The sequence below is a fragment of the Primulina eburnea genome, chromosome 13 (assembly GCF_022965805.1).
Source record: "Primulina eburnea isolate SZY01 chromosome 13, ASM2296580v1, whole genome shotgun sequence".
NCBI lineage: Eukaryota > Viridiplantae > Streptophyta > Magnoliopsida > Lamiales > Gesneriaceae > Primulina > Primulina eburnea.
In genome coordinates this window covers 5,692,723-5,714,644 of record NC_133113.1, presented here as the reverse complement: position 1 = coordinate 5,714,644, position 21,922 = coordinate 5,692,723, and the positions used below count along the sequence as shown (strand labels likewise).

At 33.7% G+C, this 21,922-nt stretch overlaps 2 protein-coding genes across 3 annotated transcripts; one reads left to right on the top strand and one right to left on the bottom strand.

Annotated features, from left to right (window-relative positions):
• Positions 1-5,002: 5,002 nt before the first annotated feature.
• Positions 5,003-10,404, bottom strand: LOC140810842 (receptor-like protein kinase ANXUR2). Of its 2 annotated transcripts, none has more exons than XM_073168741.1 (2): positions 10,359-10,404; positions 5,003-7,696 (listed from the first exon to the last, which is right to left on the bottom strand). In XM_073168741.1, exons 1-2 carry the CDS (start codon positions 10,397-10,399, stop codon positions 5,170-5,172), a joined length of 2,568 nt encoding a protein of 855 aa, XP_073024842.1. In that variant the 5' UTR covers positions 10,400-10,404; the 3' UTR covers positions 5,003-5,169. The 2 variants fall into 2 exon arrangements, with proteins under 2 accessions (XP_073024842.1, XP_073024841.1); XM_073168740.1 differs by lacking the exon at positions 10,359-10,404 and adding an exon at positions 8,028-8,447.
• A 2,925-nt stretch (positions 10,405-13,329) lies between these two features.
• On the top strand, positions 13,330-18,048 carry LOC140809850 (uncharacterized). The gene is made up of 14 exons (XM_073167606.1): positions 13,330-13,482; positions 13,559-13,710; positions 13,833-13,881; positions 14,326-14,472; positions 14,740-14,840; positions 14,901-14,970; positions 15,082-15,172; positions 15,324-15,393; positions 15,528-15,623; positions 15,715-15,814; positions 15,931-16,017; positions 16,106-16,197; positions 16,274-16,432; positions 17,782-18,048. Exons 1-13 carry the CDS (start codon positions 13,374-13,376, stop codon positions 16,403-16,405), a joined length of 1,296 nt encoding a protein of 431 aa, XP_073023707.1. The 5' UTR covers positions 13,330-13,373; the 3' UTR covers positions 16,406-16,432; positions 17,782-18,048.
• Positions 18,049-21,922: the final 3,874 nt, after the last annotated feature.

Sequence of the window (21,922 nt, the reverse complement as noted above, 5' to 3'; positions counted from 1 at the left end):
TCAAGTACAACTTCATCAGTTTATGTACTAATTTTTGCAAAAGTCTAAACCGATTCAAGAAAATTCCCAGATTAGATGAAGATAGAGATTCATCGTTACCTCTAAGTGCACAACCTTGAAGTCCTAGCCACCGAACAGATACAATTGAGGTGCTCAAATGCAGAAGATTTTTCTCTTTTTCCTCTTTAGATTTTTTATGCATCACTTTATCAATATGTTGCGAGGGCCTCGTCAAATTTTCAGCTCTTCTCTTACACATAGTATGAGGCGAAGAAGCTGCAAAACCAATATGAGCAAGAAAAGCACATGTTTTTTCCTTGATTTACCCTTTTCTAATTGTCAAATCCTTCACTGACCAGAGCAGAGATATTAGATGAATTAACATCATTCAGAAAAAGAAAACAATAGAAACAATATTTGTTGAAGGCGAATACTCAAACCAATAAAATTTCTAAAACCATTTTTTCTGAAAATGATGATTCTGACTTCCAAATTTTGTACCTGGATACTCCAATATATCTAGCTGATAAGGCCTCATATTTAGATATGAACGTCTTATCTCATCTAGTACATTTACATGATATTCACATTTCTTTTTCTTTTTTTCTCGGATCTCGTTCAATACAAGTAGATGATGAATGATGATCGTCTCTAGGAGAGGAAATTGAAGGAATTTGGTTATTGGTAAATGGAAGACTTTCACTGGATTAATGTTGCGTTGTAAGGACTGTTGGATTTGGCCTTGGATCGGAATAATTTCCAGCCAAAACAGACAAAAAATCGAGGAAGCTGGAGGCACGATTTTCCAGCTAAAAACCCGACTTTGTTCTTCGGTCAATGGCGTAGGTTGGTCGCTCTGGCATGGGTTTTAGGCCGGTAAATTTAATTGATGGAATATGGTTCGATACGGTGGCAAATTTCAACAATTTTGAAGGGTTACAAGTGCAATTTTGAAATTAAATTTCATCTTAATTTTAATTAAGAAAATTATGTCAAATTTTATGATTAAAAAAATCACGAGTATAAATTTCAATAATTTTGCCGGATGAAATCTCAAAAATACAAGGAGACAAAATCACTTTTATATCAACGGTTAGAAATATTAGCATAATGAAGAACTAAATTTGATCTACCTTCGCGCAAACATAACACGTAAAGATCAATATAGTGAATTATAAATATGAACGAAATCTAACATCTAGCGATTGATGTTGAATTTGAAACTGTAACTCACGAGATTTCATGAACACCGAAAACATAGATCTTCTAAGCGTTCATGAAATTTATGAGATGGTGTATTATGAGAAAGCTACATAGATTTTAGGAACTTGTATGCCACTATTTATAGATGTACTCTAACCATCATAGAAAAACTCGAGATTTGACAGATCTTGATTATGTCTCTCCGTGATATGATATTAAATCAAATTTCAACATATTTATAATCTTAATCAATATAATATTCTTGATTTATATTCTTTTAAGAATGAGACGTCTACCACGATTATCTTAATGAAATATGGTAACAACAATTAAATTATTTTAAATAATTTAATGAATTAATCTAACAAGACAATCTAATGAACAGTAACATCTAAGAAATTTATCAGAACATGAAATGTATAACGTAAACCAAAACTAACAGACAAGTGAAACGCTTCAGCTGATGAATTTCGGACAACGGTGGAGGGGAAAACATTTGCAAGAACTTAGGACCAATCAATTCATGAGCGAAACAATGGCGAGACAATTGCTTGTCATGTTAGTCAACTTAACAGAATAGTCCATTAACGGGGATTCGATCCCAAGCCCATCAAATGAGTCCTCGCAATCTCCGACGAATGTCATCACAGCGCTGAGCATGCTGTTCATGGTGCCTATATCGCCCTGAGATAAAGCAGTGGTAGTCTCCTCGAAGTTAGACAGGGCGGTGTCGTAGCTGTCCTTACAGTCGTTGAGAATGGATTTCATCTCAGGCGGGGTTCCGGGTTTTTCAGCTAACTTCTTCGCTAATGACAGGACAAATTGTGTGAAAGTGGAGCTGGCTTTAATGGCGACTTCAAGAACAGACTTTACATCAATGTTTTCGCCTTTGAGCAAGGGAGCAACTGTGGCAATGCAAAGGGCAGGGTGATCTGTGGATTCACAGATTTTCTCGACGTCTGGATCAACTTTTACTGACGAAAACAATTTTGAGATATCGAATGGAGAAGGGCCGTCGGATTCTGATGGTTTAACTGACGAAAGCACTGTTGAGATATCGAATGAAGAGGGGCCGTTGGATTCAGATGGCCCGTCGGCGTCTGGAGACATGGAATATGATGGAGAGTCAGAGATAGAAGGAGGGAATGAAACATAGTTCGGAGAATCTGTAGAAGGTGATGGTGATACCGATGGAGCAGAAGCTTGCCCGGTGAACGGAGATGGGACGGATGCTGATTCAGGGGAAGATGAAGATACAGATGCAGGTCCGGGGGACGGAGACAGGACGGATGCTGATTCAGGCGATGATGAAGGCACGAATGCAGGTCCAGCCAAAGGGACAGGTGCTGATTCTTCCGAGGATTGATCAGGATGCAGGCTTGGCGAAACCGTGGGCGAAAACTGAGGCCGTGCCGAGCTGCAGGAAACAACAAGGTAGAAAGAGATGAAAAGAAGCATGAATTTGTTTTGGGGTTCCATTTTTATGCAATGTTGGAGAAACATACAAGAAAATAACATAGGGATTTGGTGGGAAAATGGGAAGTATATTTGGGATGGGATTGGTTAGGTATAGTTGAAAGTTGTGAATGAAAATAGGATGGCCGTTCAAAAGTGAGAAAGCTTCCTTATTTTAGGAACTGTGCTTTGTGGTGGTTTTTGTCAAGTCAGGAATTTTCTTGTAAAGGGAGTCGTTCATTTGTATTTGAAACAATGGCCAATATGCTTTCTTAATTCAATTAGATAATTGGTGTTGGATTTTGGCATATTATCATCATTCGATTCTTGATCTGGGATCAAACTTGTTTGCATCGTGAATTTTCTTATTTTGTTGGATTTTGGCATATTATCATCATTCGATTCTTGATCTGGGATCAAAGTTTTTTGCATCGTGAATTTTCTTATTTTGTTGTATTGCATAGGCATCCGTGGAAAAACGGGTGCATATCGAATATGAGATTTCGAAATTGTTACATGGTTATAATGCAACAATGAAATTGAAGAGAGTAGTCACCTTACCGATTTATCTTTATCTTGTCAACTTGGAATAAAACAAACAAATATCAATTCCTAATCTTTATCAAAAAATAAATATAGAGTGATAGCTAAAAGAAAAAATATTGACAACAAATTAAGCAGAACTTATAGAAAAAACTTTAAAATTTCAAAATCAATCATTACTCGATCCTATATATATATATATATATATATATATATCTATATATATATCCGTACTCCATGAGAAGAAAATTTTATTTAAATCATTACTAAAAATAAACTTACAAAAATATATACGAAAAAATTATATAAATACCAACAAGCTACATGCACTATAAAAGGATATTAAAAGAGAAAACTAAAAGGATACATGAGATACTTTCTATTCCAGAAAGGAAAAAACTTGATGTCTAATTATAAAATGAATAATGCTAAAGGTACAACCAGTATATCGTTACAGCGATATTTACAATCATTATATCACGAGATTTTATATTCAATATATAGTGAGATTTTGACAAATTAAATTTTTGTAAGGAATTTTTTGTGTTGTACAAATATCGATGTACACGTAGCATCACTCTTATAAAATTGAGGTGGCCGGGACAGAAAACTGAGACAAGAAACATACACCAAAGCCAGATTTGCAAAGACTTTTTCCCAATTTGATGCCGCTTCCTTTGGAGATCGATATGAGGCTCCGACTCATCCAAAATCGCCTTCTTTCACAGTTGTTTATGATCAATCAAAATTCAGATTAACAGCTTTGGAAAACATAGGTATAACATGTAATTAACCGCAGCTAAGCGCTTCAAAATCTAACGAAGATGATAGGAAAATGTAATGTAGTTTTATGTTATTAATAAACTCTCTTCTTTAATATCTTAAAGTTTAAAATAATTATAAATTTAATAATATTTAAATATAATTTTTATTTGATTGATATTATAAATAATTTAATTATTATTATCATATTTTAATTATTATTATATTATTTTTAATCGTAATATTATAATTGTTATTAACCATTATTTAATATTCAAATTCGTATTACTATTTTATTTATCAAAATAAATGCATATTTATGTTATTATCAAAGTTTGATTATTTTCTATAATATTAATCGATTTTTTAGTTGTTTTTGGAAATTGAAATTAATGAAAATTTAATAATTAATATAATATTTTAATTTTATTTATAATTTTTTAAATAAATTAATTCTAGAAATTTTATTTCTTTATTCAATCATTTTAAAAATATAATACTAATTAATATATATCATTTTCTTATATATCAAACAAGTTAAAATCATGTCAAATATCATATAATTTATCATAGAGTGTTATTTATCTTTATTTTTTATTTTATAATTACTCTTATTATATATCATTTTTTTATATATCACACAAACCAAACGATGCCTAAAGTAATTATACATAAGCAATCACGATGGAATTGAATGTACTTAGTTATTTAAATTCAATAGAGTCACTATACCAATTTATCTTTATCTTTAATTTAGAATATCTTCTTGGGATAAAACAAAGGCGGTGTATTTTAATATTCATCTTCAATTCGAATCGATCTTTTTACGTAGAAAAATATTATTTTTTATTGTAGACCGAGTCGTGCTCCCATGTGGAACACATGAATTCTTTACCAGTATATGATATTTATGTATTGAAAATTGTACGTGGATAACTTGTAGCAAAGAGTTATGTGAGATTAAGCCAATTAAAAATGATTTAGGTAATAAAATAGTGGAAAAGAATTATATTTTACAAATGTGTGGATCAAGCCGAGGATGAAGTTTACATAAATGCTAGAGAAAAACGATAGAATCTGTCAATCTGAGCTACCCGAATGCCCGAATCTGATCACAAAGCTGAACACACCAAAGCTAGAGTTAAAATTCAGTTGAACTATGATAATCTTCGGATTCCTCCGAGATCATATCCTTCCCTTCGATACCTAATAATCTTGCATACATTGCATTGGGTCGTTGGCTTTCAGCTCGGCCGCAACCTGTGGTCCATCCGGGTTATTTCGTAGTTGAAGACAATACTCGAGATTCCGAAGCACCGATCCCATTGATGGCCGATCAAGGCCGTGATCGGATAAGCATTTAGCTGCTGTTTCGGTGAAGTGCTTCAAGCATTCCGAATTGATCTCCCCTCTGATATGTTGATCCATAATTTGCTCTAGAGTACCTCTCTTGTGATTTGAAAGTGCCCAATCTGCTAAACTAACTTGTTCTTTCGGAAGGTTTGGGTTAAGGGCTGGCCTTCCACACAACACTTCGAAAAGTACGACCCCGAAAGAGTACACATCTGATTTATCTGTCAGCTGCTGTCTCCGGAAGTACTCCGGATCCAAGTACCCAAAACTTCCTTTCACTATCGTGCTTATGTGTGTCTGATGGAGGGTAGGACCGGTTTTCGAGAGCCCGAAATCCGAAACCTTGGCAACCCAGTTCTCGTCTAAAAGAATGTTTGTGCTCTTTACGTCCCGATGAATGATCGTGTACCTTGCACCCGTATGAAGGTAGTGGATCCCTCTTGCAGCACCAATGCATATATCCAATCTTTCTCTCCAAGTTAAGGGGGGATTTTCACCATTGTAAAGATGTTCGCGCAGCGTCCCGTTACCCATATAATCGTAGACTAGTATCATCTCGTCGTTTTCTTCACAAGCACCGATCAACGAGACCAAATGCCGGTGCCTTAGTTTAGAGAGCAATTCGATTTCATTCAAGAATTCATGGACGCCTTGTTGGGAAGAGGGGTTCGCTCTCTTGATGGCAACTTTCTTCGTATTCCCATTGATGAATCCCCTGTAGACCTTCCCAAATCCTCCAAAACCAATTACACTAGACTCGCTAAAATTATCGGTTGCAAGTCGTAGATCTGCTAAGGTGAAGTGCCTGCAGTGGACGCCGCCAAGATTTGAGATTCTGCTGCTTCGACTGCTCTTACTCGTGGTTCTTGTCTCAGACGAATGTGAGTTTCCGTGGATTGGAAACCAACCACCGATTCTAGATGATGCGTCATCTGTCCTACTTTTTGCCTGCTTCACAAAAACAACAAGACCGACAACAAGGCCAAATACAACCAGTGAACCTAGAACAGAACCTATGATTTTGCCATGATTGCTCAACTTCGGTGTTGCAACAGAAGTTCCGTGTTTTAACTGGGCCTCGGTTTTAACCAGTTGTGGCACCGGATTCGGGCCCGCTAGATTTCCCTTCATATCGTTCAACTTAAAGATTTCGAGTCCGTTGAGGACAGAATCATAGTATTCAGGTTTCACTCCTATATTAGGTTGCAAAGATATCAACATTTGATCGTCACCAGTTCTACCATTGACATATACAGCAAAATCTTTGTATACCGGCACTCCTCTACCTTTAGCCCAAGCAATCACATCCACCACTTCCTCAGCCATTCGACTGTTAATAAATACACTAAACACCCTTTGATTCACCTTTTCAAAGTAAAACTCACAGAAATGTAGCCTCACAAGGTACGTGAAATTAACATCTATTCGAAAAACCCATGTGAGGTTATAGTTTTGGTTGATACTCGAATTAGGCCCCATGCTTCGTGCTGTTCTGTAGACGTTATATGGCGCAATGTACTTCAATTCGTCATAAGGGTACTTGATACTTACATTGTTATCAGCCTCAGAAGTCACCCCAAAGGCGGCACCAAATATATAAGGAGAATCATCATTCCAAGTCCGGTTTAAACCCGAGTCCTTACTTGCTGGAATGTACTGCCCACCAACGTTTAACCGATACATTGTCTGAAACGTGTGGTGTTCTGTCTCCATATTTTTATCTGAAAATCCAATCATCGACACGGGGTGGAAGATTTCCGGAATCGAAATGACCTCAACGCCATTGACAAAAGCAAAAGAGCCATTATATGTAGGAGATGGTGTGAAAGTGAGATCAAGAGCATTAGAATCAAGCCTTCTTAAAGCAAATTCTCTCACGATATAAGCCTGTGTGAGAGCTTGAGCTGTTATGGAAGCACTAAAATTGCTGAGCAGAGTGAAGCCACCTGCAGTAACCGAGAAAAACGAATTCGAGGGATCAAGATTCTTGTACCAAGATGGATAAAAGTGAAGCCTGATCCAGTGACGAAGCATGGGAGAAACTGGGAACTTATAAGTGGTTTTGGAATAAAAAATCCTTGCTGTCATGTAGGGAACTGTGGATGGCAATGAATGATCTTGGGATCGAGCCACGGCCGACGACGACGAAGATTCGTCCAGAGAAGCAAGAAATTTGTTGTCTTGGATCCATTTTCTGCCATTGGCGTCTGTGGCATCAGTTATGGCTCCACAAGCCAAGACAAATGAATCAGTATATGCAGATGAAGCATTGCTAGCCTTGTTTTGTGAATGAACTTGGCATAAGGCACAAGAAACTATTACGATGATCGAGAAAAAATTGCGGATTTTACGGTTCATCGCGTAATCGAGACTGATAAATCTGTCAAGAAAACACTCAAATGAAGAAGAAAACAGAAAGACATTAAGAGAATGATCCATTTTTCATGACTAAAAGTAACCGAAGATTAATTCAACTCGGGCATTAATTGCAATAACTCGAATGAACCATTTCTGAAAATACAGTAGCATTTGTATTTTGCCACAGATATAAAGTAAATATATTCAAAACATCATAAATCACTTGATCTCTCCTCAAATGGATTAAACCAATTTAATCAGTGTTTTCAAATGAAAATTCAAAGGAAAAATATGTCGATCGTCTAACAAGAGTTTTTGTATAAAATATAATAGTAATGAGGACGGAAATTAACCTACGAAACACGGAAGACAAAATTCTGAGGCAACGTTCCTTGGGGCTTTCTCCTTCAGTTGTTGGTTCCGACAAATATACTATGTAGTTCCGTGGTTTATAATTATGGACCGGTGATGGAGAAGGAGCTTCTGATTTTGCACTCAAAAATGCCATTTGCAACCAAATAAAATCACACCACCTTTCATATTCATAATTTTGTATTTTTTATTACTTTCTTGTTTCACCTTACGCTGTTTCTCTAAGTATTTGTTCACTGAGATTTAATGACGATGTTTTTTTGTTGCATTAAATAAAAAGGGGTGTTTGGAATTTATGTTGCCTTAATGTTGGGTTTTTTTCTTTATTGCCACTTTATTGGGTAATTAAATTGTTAATGCATTGTTGAGTTAACAGAGACGTTCAGTAAGAATTGAATGAGGGAAATGCAAATTAATGAACCGGAGTTCGGTTGAGATATATCAAGGGATTTAAACTTGGTGGTGAGTTAAATAAGGATATTAAAATATCGTTTCTTATTATATGTACTAGTTTTAAGTCCTATTTTGGATCTTAGTCTTCCTATTTCAACAACCGAATTCTTGTTATCCATAAGAAAATTTATATAATGCCAACCCGATTTGATTTTAATCATCATTATTTTATTATTTAACAAAATAATAAAATAAAATAATAAAAATTCAAAACATATAAATGTATAATCATAATAAAAATATTTTAATTTCAACGCATGATAATAAAAATTTTTTAATCAACATATGATATATATATATATATATATATATATATATATATATATGTGTGTGTTTTATGTGTTTAAATATTTAGAAAGGGGCAAAAACTTGTGTGAGACGGTCTCACGGGTCATATTTGTGAGACGGGTCTCTTATTTGGATCATCCTTGAAAAAGTATTACTTTTTATGCTAAGAGTATTACTTTTTATTGTGAATATGGGTTGGTTTGACCCGTCTCACGGATTATGACCCGTGAGACGGTCTCACATGAGAGTCACTCTTAGAAAGGATATGACAACATGACCACCTGAAAAATGGGTTCTTTCTGAGCTTTATTTTTCATATTTGTTTGGCAAGTTCATATATTTCACAAAATAAATATTAAACGTTTAAAATTTATGATATTGATATACAATAAAAGATAATCAAAAATAAAAGAAGTAACTCAATTAAGTCATGCTCTACTTCTCGATCTTTTTATATATTTTTTTGTACTGGTCAAACTTTGAACCTACATATGAAACAAAAACTAAATAAAATCGACAACTTTTATGAACCTTAGTTAACAAATTTCAACTAACTTACTTTTCAAAGTGTGTATTAATAACAACATTATAATTATTAACAATATAAGGTAACATGATTTGATGTAGCATCATAATTTATAGGAAATAAAAAATTCGAGTCAGATTTCATGTCAATCCGTTCGACCTGAATCCAACCCGACCCGTCGTATATTTTTCGGGTATAACCGAGAAAATATTTTCTCTAACTCACACAAGAATATCACTCAATTTTTTTCTCAATTGAGTTGCTCTCTTGAACTTGGGATGCTTAAAAAGCTAGGATTGAATGTATAACAAATGAAATAATGAGCTTTATATATAGCAAACTTTTCAAATGCGAAAACTAGATGTAAATTCAAATTTTTCTTGCCACCATTTGGATGACGTTCGCATTGGACGATAATGTTAACATAGACATAATTTTTTTGCCTACAATTTTGGTCAAAAAACACATGTTCAAATCTTAACATAGGTTACCCATAGAAATTAAATAAATTTACCTCGGCAAGATTTCCAACTTATGTCAATGACACTAAATATAAGAAATATGTTGATCCAAGTAGTCGATATAGCTCCTCTATTCATCAATATTCGTAACATATATTCCACCCCACAATTTCAATTTAATTTATAGATAGATTAAACACAACAATACCTCAAAACAACACTAATTTAATTATTTCCATTCACAACAGCATGTTTCGTATCAATTTGCAACCTAGCAGTAATAATAATAATAATTGAAAAAATTAATTAAGAAACAAATATGAATCCACAAAGAAAACAGAGCAAATCAAATACAAGTTTGAAACAAAAACTAGACAAAACTTGTTCAAGTAATATACCAGGAAACATTTGAACATGAAATTGACTCGAAAAAGTTTCTCCTTCGTTACAATTACACCCATGCTTTGCTAACAACAGATAAAACCATCACCGAAAACCCATAACAAAGCGCCAAGAAATGTAAAACTAAAGAACGAGAAGAAAAAAAAAAGAAGCAAACCACGTAAAAAAAAAAACACACGTACATGAAGCCGGAAATCGCCGTAGACCTTCGACCACGACCCATGCCTCCAAAACAAAACAAAAACGAAAGCAGACGAGAGCTGCTAAATTTATAACTTAATAAAACCACTCCAAAAGTTGACTTTTTTTTCATTTTTCGTAACTGATTCAAACTAAAGATGCTTTGTATTTATGATGCACTAATTGCAAGTTAAATTCAAAAAAACGGATGGAAAGCGACGGTTATAAGGAAACCGTCTCTATTATAGCAACGGTTTTCGTTAAACCGTCGCTTTGTTAGCGACCGTTTTAAATAAAACCGTCGCCTAACAAAATACGCGACGGGTTTTGTAAACCATCGCTATTATTTATTTTTGCGACGGGTTAAACCGTCGCGTTGTTTGCGACGGGTTTATCCGTCGTCTTAAAAACAAGCGACGGTTTTTAGAAACCGTCGCTATTCGCTAATATTGCGACCGTTAGAACAAAACCGTCGCCAATTTGCGCGACGGTTTTTTGACTTTAGCCTTATAGCGACGGTTTATACCGACAGTTTTTCAATAAACGGTCGTCTACTAAAGTATACGACAGTTTAACAAAAACCGTCGCTAATTTAGCGACTGTTTAACAAAAACTGTCACTATTATTACGACTGTTAGAACAAACCCGTCACCATTTTGTGCGACGGGTATTTTGACCATAGCCTTATAGCGACAATTTTTGTTTAAAAAAGCGACGGTTTTTTATAAAACGGTTTTTTGATTGACAATATGTTTATATAATATTTATTCTGCTAAACACATAATATTGATGTTACAGTTTACGAGATAAAAAATGATAATACATAACACAACGATTTCTCGCTAATTGAATTTCACCAAAAAAGTATCTGAAAATCCAAACATAGATTGTTTCTAGAAACTTAAAAATTCTAAAAGGTTAGTGAAGTGGTATTCAACCCCTCTCACTCTTTCAAATAACAATATACAGCAAGCACGTAATTAAAAAAATCACATGTTTTGCTGTTTTTTCCAACAACCTGTAAAGTTGTTGGAAAAAACAGCAAAACATGTGAGTTTCAACTTCCAATTTGTACATAATTACAATAATAATTTGAGCACACATTTTTCCAGGCTTATAGGTATTAAATATCAATAATCTATAATTTGGTTCTTCGTTACGAATGGTTAAATTTTCTAGTTCCAAAATTTTGTATTATGTATACGATATCTGTTAGAATTTTTGTTTTTATATATTTATAAACATGATAAACAATATGCGGAAGCAGATCGAGCATTACCAAAAGATGTCGACACATTTAATAATTCTCATTTTGAATTGATATGTGCCATTTTTCTAAAAAATCAACGGCTCGACCATTATAAGCATCAAAATTGTGTCTTGAGAATAACTTTAGAAAACAATGAATATAGGCATCACCATTCTTCTAAATGTGGCCCCATTTTTCAAAAAACAAACAGGGCGCAAAATTCTTCTAAAATTATTGATACTGGAATATAAACACTTTAGGCTGCTACCCATAGAAAAAATTAAGTAACTTTACCTTGGCAAGATTTCCAACTTATACCAATGACACTAAATATAAGGAATATGTTGATATAAGTAATTGATAACTCAACTTCCATAGCTCCCCTCCCTATTCATCAAAATTTCAATGGAAATCAATTTAACAAACAACAAAGATACAAATGAGCTTGGATCAAACAAACATCGAACATACATACAAAATGAATAAAAAAACAAAGAACTTGCAACCCAAGAACAAAATACTATCTCTCAGTCAATTAGCCATCTCCTTTCACTTACTTGTTCATATTGTTATTTTATCGAACATTTAACTTACGTAATTCAAACTCGATGTTCCTTATTTATTGTTCCTTTATTTTCAACCAATAAATGTAATATTACACCTAAAACAGTTCCAAACTATACAATATTCGTAACATATATTCCACCCCACAATTTCAATTTAATTTATAGATTGATCAAACACAACAATACCTCAAAACAACACTATTCTAATTATTTCCATTCACAACAGCATGTTTCGTATCAATTTGCAAATTAGCAGTAATAATAATAATTGAAAAAATTAATTAAGAAACAAATATGAATCCACAAAGAAAACACGGCCAATATTCAAATACAAGTTCGAAACAAAAACTAGAAAAAAAAACTTGTTTAATTACTACACCAGGAAACTTTTGAACATGAAATTGACTCGAAAAAGTTTCCCAATCGTTACAATTACACCCATGCGCCAACAACAGATAAAACTATCACCGAAAACCCATAAACAAAGCGCCAAGAAATGTAAAACGAATAAACGAGAAGAAAAAAACACATGTACATAAAGCCGAAAACCGCTGTGGACCTTCGACCACAACCCATGCCTCCATTTGAACATGAAAATTGACTCGAAAATGTTTCTCAATCATTACAATTACACATCTGATAAGAAATGTAAAACCGAAGAACGTTAAAGAAGAAAATTATTGGGTTGGGTTGGGTTGGATTGCGGTTGACATGAAAATTTTAATTTAAAAAAATATATAATTAATAAATATTATCTATATTTGTATATATATATATAAGTCTGAAAAAATATTTTTTGTATATTTATCTCATAATTTTTCAAATTTAATAATTATTTTGAACATTTTTTATTTTTGAAACAATTGTCTATTTGATTTAGTAAATATATTTTATTTTTCAATCATTAGACTTTCAAATTTAAATCATATATACGAGTAAGATTTTGTTATTATGTGTTTAAATTAAAATATTATTATTATTATTATTTTTGAATTTTTTTTAAAATTTTTAAAAAATTCAAAATGGGATTGATTCGAGTTCGAGAGTTTTCGAATTGATTTAGAGTCAAATTGAATAATTTTTAAATAATATTATATTCCCACACGACTCAAACCACTCAAGTCATCCCAATGGAAATCCTTGTTGATACATAGATACTTGAAACAAAAGACCGCATAGTCGTCCATCCTGTCATCTCCTCTATGATCTCTCTCGGCTTCTCTGGCTCTGCTTCTCTCTCCCCACAGCTTCCCAGTCTCTCTCTCTCTATTCCTGACTCATACAAACACGCACGCACACGTCTCTCTGTGTGTCTATGGATTCATTATCTATAGACGGGAGAAGATTTCTGGTTGAATTTTACACATGGTTTGTTTATTATCGACAGGTCAGCTGCACAAACGAAGCAGCAGCAGTGCAGACCTTGAAAAGGTGAAGAATATCTTAACAAAAAGAGGGATTCCTTCTATCGTGACATCCCCATTGGAATCTCTCAGAAAGGGCAACTGGGTTAAGCTCATTTGTGGTGCTAGCTTTGAGGCACTTCTTCGAAATTTATCAATTTTTTTTTTTATCATCACTCGATAAACTATTTATCGAAGATGTTCTTCAAGTTTTTTTTTTTTTTTTTAATAATTCTGTTGCCTTTTGTTATCATATAGGATGTGGTTGACATCAGAAATCTTTCTCTGGTTTATACTCTTTCTGGAGGTAAAATAACTAAGAATGATTTTATAAATATATAAAGATAAAAGAGCATGCTTTTGAATATAATCAGGAAGGGAAGTAGGATTTTTAATTTTAGCTTAGTGGTTGAGTGAATATATAATATATATTTATATACAGGGAGAGAGGGGTCACTGAACATATCCCTAAGATTGTCTCGGAGGTTTAATTTTTAACAATATGAAATCATTTTCTTTTAAAACGGCCTAATATGTGCAACTGTTGTATCGATTTGTGACGATATACTATATCTTTCATTTTTCCTTCGAAGCCATAACAATCTCAAAAGATTATGCCAAAGTGAGTCCAGTGGCAAGCTGTGTTTATATAATCTTTTATTGAAGACAATTTTTTTTCTTAATGTCGATAGAGTTTGATCTTTTGTGCTGGGATTTGAGAACTTATGTTCTTATGATGTGTCAACCGCAGTCGATTGTATTGATTGTGCTGCCGAGGCTTCGGTTGTAAATGCTGTAAATGATGGAATCAAAGCAGCCAGAGCTATTATTCCCATTCGCAGGCCTTGGGTGATGGTCAGCGTCAACGATGATGAAGATTTGCATTTTCGTAAAGCAGGTAGTCTTCGCAGTCTAATTTATGGATTCCTCCTTGAACATTTTTGTACTTGTATTACCTCATTCATTTACTGATTCAAGTGTCCTTTATGCTTCAGAGATTGAGATTGCTATAAGAACTGTAAGTTAAATCTCGAGTTAAATTGTTGTCCGCAAGATTTAGTATAGATCAAAATGACAGTCAAGTAACTTGGTGCAAAGGTTTTAAATCAATTTGTGGACTGAAATTTTGGAGTTTGATTCTGATGATGAATTACTATGTTTCTAGAATTTGATCCGGATGATTGTCCAGTAGATTGCTCAAGGCCATGTGAGAGTATTTGTCCTGCTAATGCAATCTCATATTTTGGAAAAGCTGGTTTACCGAAGGTTCATCTCAATTTCCTTAATTTTGCTTTATCATTTTTTATTTATATCATCTATAAGCAGGGCGGTGTCTTGGCCGAGCGATGTTATGGCTGTGGCCGCTGCTTACCAATTTGTCCTTATGATAAAATAAGTCAGTTCCATTTTTTTTAATTTCTCTTTCGCGTCCTGGATATTTCTTCCTCGTGAGACATTAATTGGTTCTTGCTCTTTATTCAGCCAATCTAGTTGAATTTCATTGCAGGAGCATCTCCATATATAAGGGATGCTGCTACTACAGCTGAACTACTTAAACAGGATGATGTTGATGCCATAGAAATTCACACGAGCAGAAGGTAGCCTACAGTTGTTAAAACACTTGCCTGCCATTTTTACATCATATTCGTCCATGTGACTTGTTGTATTTGAATCTTTGTTGAACCTTATTATGTAATTTCATACCCATTTTAAATTACGTTACTCACATTATGTATTGGTCGATCATAGGCAGGCAGAGTCATTCCAAGGACTTTGGAATAGTTTGGGAGATTCCATTGATAAGCTGAGGCTTGTCGCGGTAAGCGTACCTTGCAAGTAACTTTATGAATCAGTTCATCAGTCGTGGTCGTGAAAATAATAAAAAAATAACAAGTCAAAATGGTATATTTAGTTTTTCGGATTGGCAAATGAAAACTCTTGTAATAAATGCAGATTAGCTTACCTGATATGAACGAGTTGACTATACCTGTGATGCATTCTATTTATGCAACAATGAACGTAAACCTACATTGCCACAATTTATGGCAGGTAAAAGTCCTGTAAATTTCTTATGTGTATCAGTTTGCGACAATATATTGACGAAAACATTCAGTGAACTGTATCATTTTACTCTAATAAGCTGGATGGTCGCCCCATGAGTGGAGATATTGGACGAGGAGCAACAAAGCAGGCAATCACGTTTGCTTTACATTTATCTGCAGCAAGAGATAGGCCTAAAGGTTACCACCTTCATGCACCTTTTCAATATCTTTTAGTTTCCATGAAAGTACATTTGACGATTCTTTCTTTGTGAAGTTGAAGAGAAAATTATTGTTTAGTTCTTCGTAAGTAACAGGTTTCCTTCAATTAGCCGGTGGTACCAACGCCCACACGATAAATGGGCTAAAAAAGGAGGGATTATTTGAAACAGCCAGCCTACCTGGTACTTAATCTTGCCTTTAGATATAATAATGGAAAAACACATTACGAGATTCAACAGTATTACATTTACTAATTAATTTCACTCACAGAGAAATTAAATGATGAGGTCATACCAATAAATTTATCTGATTCGTCGGATGCTTTGATCAGTGGTGTAGCTTTTGGCGGCTATGCTCGGAAGGTAAACGGGGCAAGTATTTTGTTGTTTGATGGTACTTGTTATTTTAGTTTAAGGTGCTAAAAATGACATACCTCAGATAGTTGGCAAGGTTCTGAGTTCTCTGCAAGTGGAACACGGTTACGCTGGCATTGAAGCTTACCCGGATTATCTTCTCAAGGCACTCATGGAATCTCTTGCTTTAGTTGGGACTGTCAAATGCTTTACATGACAGCAATTAGTTATGAAAACGTGGAAGGTAAATTAGTCGCCACAGGAATTAGTTGCTTACCGTTTAGCTTTCTTCATTGCCTGAAGTTCTTTTTATTGAGCGAATCTGCTAGTATGTTTCTTGCAATTGTGAAATGTCCCGGTTGCATTCTTGGTTCTTTTGGTTTACATTGTTGAATGATATTACATTAATCCATTTTTCTGAATTGCTATAAGTATTATGCGATGAAGATGAGTGTCTAGTCCTTGCCAGTATTCTAGTAGTACCTAGCCTCTCCATAATCGATGACTTCATGTGATATCTTATTTAAGAACAGACGCTTTTTTTAAATTTTGTAATATAACTATTTAGTATGTACTTTTTACTTTATTAATTGAATAACTGCAACAACATGTATGTAAGTTTGATTTTACATTTAGGGCATTGTCGTAAAGTTGCATTCTAGGATGGGCATCTATGACCAATTCTTACATGTGGATCCATGATATTTTCAGTGGACCCCACATGTAAAAAAATAACTTTTGATCCTTGAATGCATCCTAGCACCAAATCTTTCCGGCAACGACAAAAAGAAAGAAAGAAAGACTATGTACTTTGTTCGTTTTGCATTATCCACCTTGTAGGTTATAAGCAAATCCTTAGTCCTTCACAGATACTTTATGACGTCCTTTAGAGCCTTCAGGTGCAATTGTCCAAGATCAAACTGATATTTTTGCTTGTGACGCTTAAAAAAGCATCGGCGACATCAGATCTTATTCATAGCATGTCGTGCATTATTTTGTCGACGGCTGACATATAAGATATCTATGACATTGTTTTCATCTCATTAGGAATCTTTTGCCCAATAGACTTTGAGAGAGTAATGTCATGATACATTGGTAAGAACACTCTATTAGATTCTTCCATGTTAAACTATTGAAGCATGATTTTGTATGCGACATGAATAACGCTTAAGGTTGGATGATTAATGATATGCCGTACAATTATAGATATAGAGTCATAGACTATGTTCCGATGATTTTCAAGAAAAAGTAACATGAAAAATACGAAAAAAAATAGGTGAGAAGGTACCGGGAGTTCTTCCTATGGAATCTATCTAACACCAATGTCAAAGGGAAAAATATGAGAGGAATGGAATAAATTGAAAGAGACTGGAAATGAATTATATTTGGGTATTCATAGGCGAAATAAGGCCCTTATTTAGCATTAAATCGTCGATAACCTTGAATCCCTGAAACCTTATCCTTTTTTCGTGTTCATTACACTTGATTTATCTTTCAAGCATGTCTATATTATCAAGTCAATTCAAAATCTGGGAAAGTACTCTCTGTCCATATGGGTCTTCAGTAGTTTTAAGTGTTAACTATTGAATTCAGAAGACGAGTTGAACTGATGGCAAGCTCGGATAATCGAGTCGGATGTCCTATGGATTCCTGGCTTTCATTTTGGGACCTCAGGTAACTTGTTCAAGATTAAACGAGTAAGGCTGTTAGGCCGACTTGGGAGCTCGGATGACGGAGGAGATCATTTCAATTTTAGTTCTATGCATACTTACAAAATGAATATTGGAGAATAAAAGTAACAGCTATTCCATTGATTTGCTATGAATTTACAAACCTTCAGTTTGAATTCGATCCATCGAGTCAGACACAATCTGCCAAACAAAAAAATTTGTTATGAGTTATACTAAAAATTCGAACCAAATCAATGCTACGAGTTTTGCAAAAGAGTAGGTCTCTTGTGAGACGGTCTCACGAATCTTTATTTGTGAGATGGATCAACCCTATCGATATTCACAATAAAAAGTAATACTCTTAGCATAAAAATTAAAACTTTTTCATGGATGACCCAAATAAAAGATATGTCTCACAAAATACGACCTATGAAACTGTCTCATACAAGTTTTTTCTTTTGCAAAATGGCAAACAAAATCAAATCATTAATAATTAAAAACCAGGCAAGACCTAGGTTTCAGTTTGGTCAAGATTGATTTGAATTATCAATTTTAATTTTTATTCAAATAAATATTTGACTATTTTTAAAAAGAGTTAAAAAAATTTAAACGCTATTATAAATATATAGATATCAATAAACATACAAATATTAAACAATTTAACATTAAAATGTACGCAACTTTCATATCAAAATAAATAAATTCTCAAAATGAATTAGTTCAGCTTAAAAAAAAAAACTCATCTGTCGTCAAACATCAAATGTGAGATATTTATCTTTTGTATCCATTCAATTTCAGTTTAAATAATTGGAGAACCTGAGATTTATAAAATTAATATCTATTTTCATTTTTCATAATACTGGTCGCATGATATAAACTAAAAATCAAATTATCTATAAATATAAAATTTAGAAACATTAAATATTTATAGAATCGGTTTGGTTTTATTTTGTTTAGTCAAAAATTTGAACAAAACTATGTTTTTTGGTTTGATTAATTTTAAAATCCTATGATAGACTAACTATCAATCCAAACGTGCAGTTTGATTTGGTTTTCTAGTTCGGTTCGGTTTGATCTGGATTATGCTCACCTTTAATATTGGTAGTGGTTGATGAATTTTGAATAATAATCAAGATTTTGTTAAACTTTGTTCAATTTTAAATTTTAATATTTTATGGTAATGATATTACAAGATAGGAAAAGAATGTTGTGCTCGTCATATCGGATCTCCTCCTACCTGGGATATGTTTCTCTTGATTACTCGAAAACATATTTGTGATTGGTGTGAACATGATCCATGTGGTGGCACCACATTGAAACTAATGTAGTCACAACAGGCTGGCTCGCATAGTCTTGCCTTAGCCCGCCACCAAACAGGGTAGGTCAATCCGCCAACTTGGTGGGTCGAGAAAACCTCAACCTAACTCGTCTCATATTGTTGTTCAGACATGTCAACCACTATTAAAATAAAAAAAAAAATAAAACTTAAAAATAAAGAGAAAATAAAATAACATCCATCATTTAATAATTAATAAATAATTTATTACATATAATCATAGTTAAGATTTTTTTAAAACTGTATTAAAATTATAAATTTAGATTTTGTAACTTTATTCAATTTTAAATTTTAATTTTTTATGATAATGATATTAGTTGTTGGATCATATTATGGGACCCTTAGCTCCTAATCGTTATTATAACATGATCTGATTAGGGTTAATTAATTACAGCGAAAAACGAGTTTAAATTTTCTTTACAATAAGCCCAAAATATCTTGTTTGAATACTAAAAATAGTATTCATCCCGTATCATAAAACATGCCCACACATAATCAAATCCAATCACAAACAAACAACTCATATCCTCAGGACATGCCCCGATATATAGATACATATATACTGGGAACAGAATAGAAAACCTCAGCTCAAACTGTGACTCCCTCCAGAAGTGCCCTCTCCGGCCTCCTGATATCCTGGAGTACCTGCCATTGTCCACACACAAAGACAAAAACAGCCCCCTTGGGGGTGAGCAAAGCTCCGTATGGAACAACCATCATATATATCACATATATCTAAACAATGATATATGGTATGCAATGCATGTATGTCGTGGAGGTATCAGGTCAAATGCCCATCCACTGAGCACATGTCAGAATCAATCGAATCGCTATCAAATCAATGCTCGAGCTGGCACACCGGCCTCAATAAGGGATACTTGTATGATAGCGTCGACGAAGCGCCATCAAATCCCAAATCTCATATCAATCATCGGTGCCACAAATGTCTATGCTTTAAGGATCATATAATACCAAACATAGCAATGTGTTCACAAACCCCAGAATCCAATCAAAACATATCAGGGTATCCAAGGATCATAGCTCAACGCGCATGTCATGTATCGATGTATGCATCAAACGATGTGTGTTAACAAAACATTTAATTTATACATCGATATTTCAATCCAATGTCATGTATGCCACATCAAGTCATCACATAAGGCATATAGACACGTATTTTCCAATCCAATCAATCAACTCAATCAAACATTTATCAAATGATACAGATACCTGTCGTATGTTACCCAGTCACAACATACCTCAATTCTTCGTTCCAGTTGATGTAGCCTGAATATATCAGTATAATTATCTATCTACATCAAATACATATTCATTTCAATCAATTACTTCATTTAAATTCACAATATAAGTTTCAAATATCTTTTGAAAATTTGAAAATTCATAACAAATCAAAATCATAACATAATTCAATTTCGACTTCAAAACTTAGTTTCTTGTCGGTTATTCTACTGCATATATTTATCAGAATTAATAATAACTGACAAATAATTCTTCAATCTCAATCCAACGATTAAAATTCTCTAATTATAATAAACTGAGAATAATCCAAAATAACATTACTATAATCATCTCTTCTTCGTTAAAATCATACACTATTCAGCAATCTTCAATTTCTGTATGATTTAACAATTTATCGGATTTATTCCAAAAATCGACGAATTTCAAACATCACCAAAAATATAAAATTTATACCTCAAATCGAATACCTCGTGTCAACGATCCCAGAACTGAATTCGGTTCGTCGATTGGATAAACCGATAATTCGCAAGATCGAAAAGAAATTCGAAACTCTTCTCTCCTCTACTGTAACTTTTCTGAAAGATTTCGTGAGTTTCAACTTTATCTTTCTATTTTTTTTTAATTTTAATTTTAATATTATATTATATTAATAAAATAATATAATCGGTACATCTTTTTGGACCAGTCAAACGATCAAATTTCTCAAAACTCAAAACATTAAAGTTCTATATTTTTGAGTTTTCTACGTTATATCTAAATTTCAAATCATTTGGACTTCATATGTCCAAGATATGTCAAATTTTATTCTTTAAAATTAATTCATTATTTTTCAACTTATTTACGAAAATGCCATCAAAATAAATTGAATATTTTTCAACTTATTTACCAAAATGCCATCAAAGCTATTTTATTTTCGGGGTCTCACATTTCTCCCCAACTTAAAAGATTTCGTCCTCGAAATCTCAAAGATCTCTATACATATAATATATCACCAGTTATAATACATATCAAAACTAAAATCAGTGAATGGATCACTATACATGGAATACAATGGAACACGTGGAATAGAATCAAACAAGTGCGGATATGATTCTCGCATCTTGCTTTCTAATTCCCACGTCGACTTCTCCACACCATGTCGTGTCCATTGCACTCGAACTAACGGAATCGATTTATTACACAATACTTTTTCCTTCCGATCCATAATGCAAACAGGTTGTTCAACATATGAAAGAGAAGGATCAAGTTCAACCTTATCAGGTGCAAGTACATGTGATGGATCTGGTTCATACTTTCTCGACATAGAAACATGAAATACATCGTGAATGACAGATAGAGCTGGTGGCAATACCAACCGATAAGCAAAATCCCCAACTCGATCAAGGATCTCATATGGTCCAACATAACGAGGAGACAATTTCCCTCGCATGCCAAATCGAACCGTGCCTCTAAACGAAGATATTTTCAA